Source organism: Helicoverpa armigera, chromosome 31 (genome assembly GCF_030705265.1).
Source record: "Helicoverpa armigera isolate CAAS_96S chromosome 31, ASM3070526v1, whole genome shotgun sequence".
NCBI lineage: Eukaryota > Metazoa > Arthropoda > Insecta > Lepidoptera > Noctuidae > Helicoverpa > Helicoverpa armigera.
The window spans coordinates 4,833,697-4,842,767 of record NC_087150.1 but is presented as its reverse complement, the minus strand read 5'-3'; the positions used below and the strand labels follow the sequence as shown (position 1 = coordinate 4,842,767).

At 34.6% G+C, this 9,071-nt stretch overlaps 1 protein-coding gene across 1 annotated transcript in view; it reads right to left on the bottom strand.

Moving 5' to 3' along the window:
* Positions 1-1,051: 1,051 nt before the first annotated feature.
* Positions 1,052-9,071, bottom strand: part of LOC110383031 (lysosomal alpha-mannosidase) — a 28,326-nt gene continuing 20,306 nt past the window's right edge. Inside the window, exons 9-16 of the mRNA XM_064043421.1 lie at positions 8,845-8,937; positions 8,081-8,210; positions 7,728-7,806; positions 6,995-7,115; positions 6,107-6,212; positions 5,252-5,342; positions 4,344-4,888; positions 1,052-3,897 (exon numbers count right to left, since the gene is read on the bottom strand). Of these exons, the coding sequence (XP_063899491.1) occupies positions 2,683-3,897; positions 4,344-4,888; positions 5,252-5,342; positions 6,107-6,212; positions 6,995-7,115; positions 7,728-7,806; positions 8,081-8,210; positions 8,845-8,937 (2,380 nt within the window). The 3' untranslated portion in view covers positions 1,052-2,682. The remainder of the gene's footprint in view (positions 3,898-4,343; positions 4,889-5,251; positions 5,343-6,106; positions 6,213-6,994; positions 7,116-7,727; positions 7,807-8,080; positions 8,211-8,844; positions 8,938-9,071) is intronic.

The window sequence follows — 9,071 nt, the reverse complement described above, 5'->3', positions numbered from 1 at the left end:
TATAAACCTTCCTCTTTAATCACTCTATCTATTAAAAAACCACATGTAAATCGGTTGCGTAGTTTTGAAGATTTAAGCGTACAAAGGGACATAGGGACAAAAAAACGACTTCTTTTTATACTATGTAGTAATAATATAACGTTAAATGCGCAAACCTGAAAATACTTTGATCAGAAACAAATCAGAAACAAAACATATTGTAACACATAACATATGTTTTTTAACAAATTTTATCTTTATCTTAGAACAATGAGCAGAATCAATTAAACTTTATAAAATACCTACTAGCTTCCGCCCGCATAGAGTTCGGTTATATCGCGTTTCCAAGAGAACTCTTCAAAGTTCATGTCATGTCATGTTCAAAGTGCTCTTTGTTCTTTCTCAAACTCAACTTCTCTGTAGGTGCAAAATTTTACTAAAATCAGTTCAGTGGTTTAGACGTAAAATCGTAACAGACAGAGTTACTTTCGCATTTATAATATTAGTAGGGATGTAGGTTATGTTTGGCACAAAATCTTCATTAGGGTTGGACTACATCTGGCAGCACGGAATCGCCTTTTTCCGTCGCCCTTTCTCTTTCCTTTCGGACCTTGATTTAGACAAGTGGGGTTACGCAACTTTTGATGAGGTTGCCATTTGGATGGATAAGGTTAAATAACTGTAGTTGGGGTTACATTTTGGATTTTTCGGATAGGTGGAGTTAAGCAACAACAGCCAAGGTTGAAAGTTGGATGGGTGGGGTTAAGCAATAAAACCAAGGCTGAAAGTTGGATGGGCGGGGTTAAGCAACAACAGCCAAGGTTGAAAGTTGGATGGGTGGGGTTAAGCAACAATCGCCAGGGATGAAAGTTGGATGGGTGGGGTTAAGCAACAACAGCCAAGGCGGAAAGTTGGATGGGTGGGGTTAAGCAACAACAGCCAAGGCTGAAAGTTAGATGGGTGGGGTTAAGCAACAATGGCCAAGGTTGAAAGTTGGATGGGTGGGGTTAAGCAACAATCGCCAGGGATGAAAGTTGGATGGGTGGGGATAAGTTTCAATAAAACAACAGAATACATTACAAAATAAAAAATACAAAATCATTTATTTGGTTCACCATATTTCGATCACAACATAACATATGAACTTTAAAAACTATTTATATAAACAATTATTATAGAAAATATAACTATGCATCCTAATATTAAAACGCACACCTGGATCTAAAAGGGGTTAAGATCAGAAATCTAGATTTTTTGATTGCATAGGTACCATCAAATCCCTTATATGTACGAATACCTACCAAGAAAACAGATTAAAAAATACTAGTGGCCTAGTGGGTAAAGAACCAACCTCTCGAGTATGAGGGTGTGGGTTCGATTCCAGGTCAGGCAAGTACCAATGCAACTATTTTATGATTGTATGTACCTTCTAAGTATATCTTGGATACCAATGGCTGATAAAAAGGTGAAGGAAAACATCTTGAGGAAACCTGGACTATAAAGTCTGAAATCAGCAACCTGCATTGAGCAAGCGTGGTGATTAATGCTCAATCCTTCTCCGTGTGAGAGGAGGCCGCAGCCCAGCAGTGGGACGATAATAATGGCATATAAATGGAGAACCGCTCGACCGATTTTGTGCAAACTTCACATAAACCATCTACTAAATAGTCCGAACAAAGCCTAAACATTTGGTTTGGATAGGTGAGACCGTTCTTGAGTTATAAAATTAAAACGAAAAGTGGCATTCATTTTTAAATATGAAGAGAATATGTTAGAGGTATAAAAAAACATTATTCTATACAGAACACTTCTACAATACATAGCGAAAAAGAAATAAGATTTTTTTTTTTTTTTTTTAAGAAAAAACGTGTTTTTGAGTTACCCCTCTTTAGATCTAGGTGTGCGAAATATTCAATTATTTCAATTATGTAACATTTTACAATAACTCAAAAGCCAGTAAGTCTGACAACCAGTCTTACCAAGGGGTATCGGGTTGCCCGGGTAACTGGGTTGAGGAGGTCAGATAGGGCAGTCGCTCCTTGTGGCACACTGGTACTCAGCTGCATCCGGTTAGACTGGAAGCCGACCCCAACATAGTTGAGAAAAGGCTAGACAGATGTTAATTATTTTGCATTTTTGTAGCCCGATAGAACTGTTCTTAGCCAAAATATGAGCCATTTTTTTTAAGTTTTGATCATACAAAAGAAACATTTCTATTTTTCGTTCTAAAAATGTATTATCTCACGAAACGGGTAAGCTCGCGCTCAGTAGTGGCCGAGTCACACAGGAATGAATTTTAAGCAGTGTAAAAAAAAAACTGGTGGTCCAGAATCATTAACAAAACATATCTGCATCATCAGTATTTTTTTATCCGCCCTAAAATCAGCAAAATATGGATACCAACTATTCTAACTCGCTTGGAGCAGCGCTCGCGTCAGTAAACGGTTTCGCGTTGCCGCCGTGCCTACTATGACGACTGTGACCGTACAATCGGTTACAAAATAAACATCTTTCGCTATCAATAACTATTCTTTTTTGTACTAAGACACGACAAAATAAAAATACACGTATCTATAAAACTTATTTAACTATAAGTTGGCAAAGTTTTTGCACTGAATAAAATTCATTCCTGTACAAACACTACGCTGATGTACAGACAAGTATAACTCACCCGCTTCCATGAGACAAATTTGGACTCATGACTCAATTCTTTTTATTCCGTCTCCTCAATTCTACAATTAAAAACTTTTTGCTATTCTTCCTGTCCTCAACCGTTGCAATAAACGTTCGAATCTGTTTAGACCTCAATTTGACTTTCAAATCCGAACTTTTGGACTTATCGAAATTTTTGACTTTTGGCTCTTTATTCCACACCCACTGATCATATTCATCTACGAACATATTAGCAGCTAACATCGTTTCTCTCAAACATTTAATCGTAATATTTTTGAAAAGATTTTTAAGGTCAACCTCTATAACTTCAGAATTATCCAAGTAATTCTCTAATCTGATCAAAATTTTCGAATCCCAAGGTTCTAGTGTTAGCAAATGTAATCCGTACGGCAGTTCTTTATTTAGAAAACTATAATCATTGTTTAGTTTCAACCAGTCATCAAATTTAATATTTTCTGCATCTGAGAAGAGTAGCTGTGGACCTAAGTGTAAGCCTAAGACATTCTTCTTGATAAGATTCTCATCTTTACCAATAATTATTCTGTGTTTCCCTCTAACTACGAGCCCATACCCATTAGCAGTTTCGTTCAATGCCTCCCCTACACCAAACGCATCGTCACACAACAGTCTTCTGTGTAACATAAGTTCTATTTCCCCCTCAATTAAAGACGAACCTCCCTCTGACCTGTCGGGTAAAATCGTCAGTCTCAAATTCTCACCCTCTATATAAATCTCATTTGTAACCGGATAATAATTCCCAGAGATCGGTTCTGCTAATGTAACATTCCATTGCGGTCTAAAATTCAGTTTTCTCTTCAACATCTGACGGCCATTTGAGTCAGTATAAAATTCTCCGTTATTAACTATATTGGTTTGGTACTTCATAACATACTCTTTGCCTATTAAATCATCTATATTTATAGGGCCTACTATCCATTCTGTTTCAATAAAGTTCAAACCATCATATAATTTAGTATTGACATAGCCCCCAGGACTCAAGTTTACGCGAAATTCTGTAACAAGGTCACCGTTGACAAACTCAGTTCTTTGGGTGTCAAGTTTAACCGGGTTGTAGGACAGGGGCCTGAAGATGTAAGCGCCAGAGGACCGACGTTCAGTCCCCTGGTTATCGCCACAAGTGGCCGAGTAATAGAACATATTGATAGAAAAATTTAGTTTTGTTTGCTCGGGAAGAGTGACTTGGTTGATGAAACCGCTAGCTGTGTTTATTTGGAGATTGTAGAACTGTGGAAAGAGAGAAAATTATGTTGTAATGTACGAAAATAAAGTTATTTTTTTACTAATATAGTGAACTTAATTTTAGAAATTTTTATACTAATAGAAATAAAATATACTGTCCCACATAAAGAGAAGGTAACGGATGTACAACCACCAAAATTCATACTATTTTATAATTTGGGAAATTAATAAATACTAGTTTTTGCCCTGCAGTTTTACCAGTGTCCCAGAGAAATAACTTGATAAAAAATAGCCAAAAATTTTTCTCACTTCGAGACTTTCGTGGACCAAAGTTCATCTAAATCGCTGTAGCCGTTTTTACGAAAAAGAGTTATATGTATCCAAGAGGTTCAGCAGTTTTTACATGAAAGACTAACAAACCACATACAAACTCTTGCATTATTATACATTTATCGTCAACAAGAATCTTTAAAATAATCATCAAAACTTACCTGATTCTCCATAGCGAGTTCATCGTCAAACTTCTCAACCGTCCTCGGCTCGTCTGCCAACATCCTCATTTCATCCTCATTAAAATTAGGATAGCTATCCACTATCCTTGCATTATCCTTATCTTTCCTTCTGTTATCTTTAAGGAATTTCTCTAGCTCTAATACCTCAGCATCGTTTTTACCATCTTTTAAAATATCCAAATTTGTTTCTCTATCATCTATTAGCGAAATATCGTCAGAATGGACCGGCGCAAAAGGTATACTAGTAACATCATCTACAATGTCTTTGTAAGTCTGTTTATCATCAATTTTAGTGAAAACCGGCTCTTTAATATGTCCCCAAAAATTATTATTAATATTCGAGTAAAAATCATAAGTGTTGCCACTTCTCTTCGTTCGGTTAACTTTTTTTATGTATATAGATTTGTACGAAAGAGGTTTTAGATCGGTTATGAAAACTATTTCTTGTGTTGCTTTTGATCGTCGAGTGGGGATGTTTCTAACTCTGTGGGCTATGGGTACCATTTGGATCTTGATTAGTTTGCCTGAAAAATAAAGGAATAAGGTTGAGCTGATTTTGATGAAACACAAAAATCACAGGAACTCCAAATTTCATCTAAAGACAACCACAGAAGCTAAAGTTACGATCCTTGATAAATAGAATATCTAACACTGTTAACATTTTTTTTTTTTCAAATCACACCAGTAGTTTCTAATATGAGCGCGTTCATACAGACAAACTCTTCAACTGTATGATATTTTTAGTTGTTTACTCGCGTACCGTAGAAACTTCACGGAACCGGAGAAAAAGTACAAAAAAAAATTCTAATCGGAATTAGGGAGATTAGTCCCTTTAAACATACAAAAAAAAACTGTTAAACTTTATAATATTAGTAAAGATTATTTACCATCAGAGCTATAGACTTCAAATTGTCCGTTGCCGACGGGTATTCTTATTGGTTCTCTCACAGCAAAACCCAGGGGATTGTATATAGTCACCTGAAAATAACACAAATAAATCTAAAATTTTCGGTAAAGTGTGTATTTAAAACAAAATTACGGAAATTCCGGGTATAATCGGTAAGAAATCAAACGGTAAAACCAGTACAAAATACCGTCAAAAATGGAAAAATCCGGAAAAAACATAAAGATAATCTGGATATGGCTAGAAGAATATTCTTAGGAAATACATAACTATTTATACTTATCATATCATATCATATCATTTATTGCATTCCATAAGGTACATTTGGTGGAAAATATAAAATAATAGTGGTAGTCACAATTATGGACCCTGATGGGCACAGCAAATAGTTAGAGAGGAAGGCTACTTATACTACCTAATGTGTTTACTAATGGCTACCCAATATATCTATCTCTTATTTGCTTACTTTAGATAGAATTTTCACATTAGCCGCATACAAGTAGGTAGGTAATGTCAAAATATGTTGATGATGCAAAATTTACCAAAAATAGCATAGTTTTTGAAAGGAGAACAAACATTCATATATAAATACAAACTTTCGTGTGTATTTTAACATTTACTTTTGTAAATTTGTATGTAATTTCTAATTATATCTTTAACACCAATCAAATGTTAAGGAAAACATCTTTAGGAAACCGGGACTATAAAGTCTGAAATCAGCAACCCGCATTGAGCAAGCGTGGTGATTAACGCTCAATCCTTCTCCGTGTGAGAGGAGGCCGCAGCCCAGCAGTGGGACGATAAAAGGCTGTAACAGTATAATATTTTGATAACTTACGATAAACCTGTCGCTATTCTCAGACACGTGACAACTAGACTCGTTGAGATGACATCTCTGGAACGCAAGCAGTGGGGGCTTCGACTCGTCGTTTAGTGTCACTTTGCTGGAAAAAAGATAGAAAAAAAATTGTATAAGTATAGAAAAAATATTTTTAATACAACATTACCAATATTTAGATCCCAATAGAAAAATCTTAATATTATACAAGGTGTTGATTTGCATTTGTGCCAGGTCATGAAATACGTAAATAATCGATTGGAATTACAGTAGACGGGAAATAGCTAATATGCACTGCTTTTTTGTCATTGTACCAATTTTTTTGTTGATTTGGGTCGAGAATCATTAGCATAATTACGTCCTTGAATATGGCACGGATGCAAATCAACAGCTTGTATATATATAGAAAAATAATTCTCAATACAAAATTCCGGTAAAATATAGGATATTTACGATAAATCTACAATTACAACCGGTAAACCGGACGGTCTGGTAAGACAGTTTTCCATGTGAATAAAAAGTATTAAAAAGCCAAAAAAATGCATTTCTAGCATACCGATGGAAAAGTAAAACAGTGTAAGTAAAGCACCGACACTACTGAAATGAGTTATAAAAAATATTTCACTGTTGTAAAGCTACAGCTCTTCTCGAAAAACATGCTTTATTTTACATCATAATTCTATATGAATCTTGACACCTTTGCTCTAAAAACTTATATAGACTTATATCTATGTATCACAATTAATAAAAGATTTATTTACACAAACAACGTAAAATTGTATTTTTATACATAGCTTTGGAAAAAAACATCTGTTATTTAGATATTTTTACGTTCAATTTTCAGTAGTTTTTAAGAAACCTTAAAATATAAACTTAAACCAAACTCACTTAAAAGCCTGCTTAGCTATAGTAAGCGCGTCATCGATGGCCTGGTTGAGCAGTCGCTCGTAGTCGTGCGTCACGTGCTGCTTCTCAGTGCCCGTGATCGCGTCATGATGCTGCATCACGCCTAGAGGGGGGAGGAAGGTAACGGTTAAAAAAATATTAAAGAAGAATAAGAACTATTGAGTGGTGTTATTTATTGTTAAACTAGTTAAAAGTAATTTATTCAAAGTAGGCTAAAAATCAGCCCCCAAAATGCCTGCCCTTCACCACTTCCTATGTATTTTTGCTGGGAAGAAGAAGTGGCGCAAAAAAACTCTAATAGAACAACCGGAATATAACTAAAAAGTATTAAATGTTTCTACTTACTGTAGAACAAGGAAAGGAAAATATGTGAACAGTAAAGTTGTCAACAGTTCCATGATTGGACGCGTGAATAAACGTATTTCATTTCATTCTCGAGGGAATCACAAATAAAAGGATTGTAAATGTCCCTCTGTCAGGCTCTACTTAAAGTTATAATGAAGTTTAATTTATTTTTCAAATCGATTCAGAAGTCTTGGCTTAAAAACGCGCCAGACAGGACCCTTAGAAAGAACAGGTTAATTATAACGCCGATGATGAAAATAGTTCTCCGGGGTCGCGAGTGAAACCACGGGAAAGCTAATCAAGAATGGCCAGAACTATTTTAGTAATTTGTAAAGTTTCGTTTTTCTTTTAGTGAATGCGTGTTACTTACCCATAGCACTCCTCAGTTCATTTAAAACAAATTCATTATGTTTTTCTAAGTTCGCTAACACTTGCAATTGTTTCACCATCTGAAAACAGTATAAAAATAAGATTTAAAAGAATTTTAAAAGACTAACAACTTCTTTTTGAAGTCGGTTAAAAATCTACATGGTTTCAGTAATGTTGATGATTTATGTCTTCATCGACATCTTTCAATGTTTTTAGAAAAAAAGTTTTATAATAATTGATATAATTTTTGAAAAATCGTAAAAAAATATAAAAAGTCATATAGTTGAATACATTTTAGTAAATAATTAAAATATAATCAAGTAAAAACACATTAAGAAACTACTAAAAACATACCTGTAAATAACTATTCCCTTCTCTTTCAAAATACTTAGTGGTAGGCCTAGAAGTGAAATACCCAGTCCAATAAGCAGTAGAATCGCTAGCGTACGGGAAGAAATCGTCTTTCTTTGTGGGTAATGTCGGGCTGAAAGTGTGTGTATGTATATTAATAATAATATTATAAACGGACAAGTTTGTATGTATATAAATGTTTGTTGTCAAGAACTACTGGGAATATTTAACGAAACATGGTAGTAATCTAGCTTATAATATTGTTATAACTGAATAACTGGTGGACAGTAATAAAGCTTATACATAAACAAAATGACGCATAGGCTATTTTTACGCAGGTGCAGGAAGTAGTTGCCTTGGGAAACGGGTGAAATCGCTAACGGAAGATAATTATACATAAGCTTTAAACGTAATAAACCATTGTGCAAAAAACGCGAAAACCGTAATACAAATTACCGGTAAACCGTAATACAAAATAACGGAAATCCGTAATACTGGTAAAAATTTAACCGGCAGACTAGTACTTGAGAAACTGATGCTTTAACTAATAGGACTTTTTTATGAGAAGTCATAAAATGTCTGCTCCCGCTGTGTGTGCAGCGCTCGGGAGTGTCAGACTCTTACTGACTAAACCCCGTCATGTTCCTTCTGAAGCCCTTTATGAATTTGTATTTTTTCTTTGTGTTTTTGAGTTCAAATAAACATATAATAAAAATAAATGAATTTAAATCTCTCACAGTCATAAAATGTATTTTTTATATACTTACTTAGCATCCTTTATTGCTTTCAAATAACAATTAGGCGTAGAATAAAACAGAGTAATATTCATTTTGTCTTTCGCTGCTTTCAAATTACCATACCTGAAAGTTAAAATGTTAATTATAACACTACCCCTCTTACTGCAGGTTTCTATAATTGATCTATCCATGGTTTTGCGATTAGATATTGAATTTGCTTTCAGAGTTTTATTATGTTTATTTATTTCATCATCTCA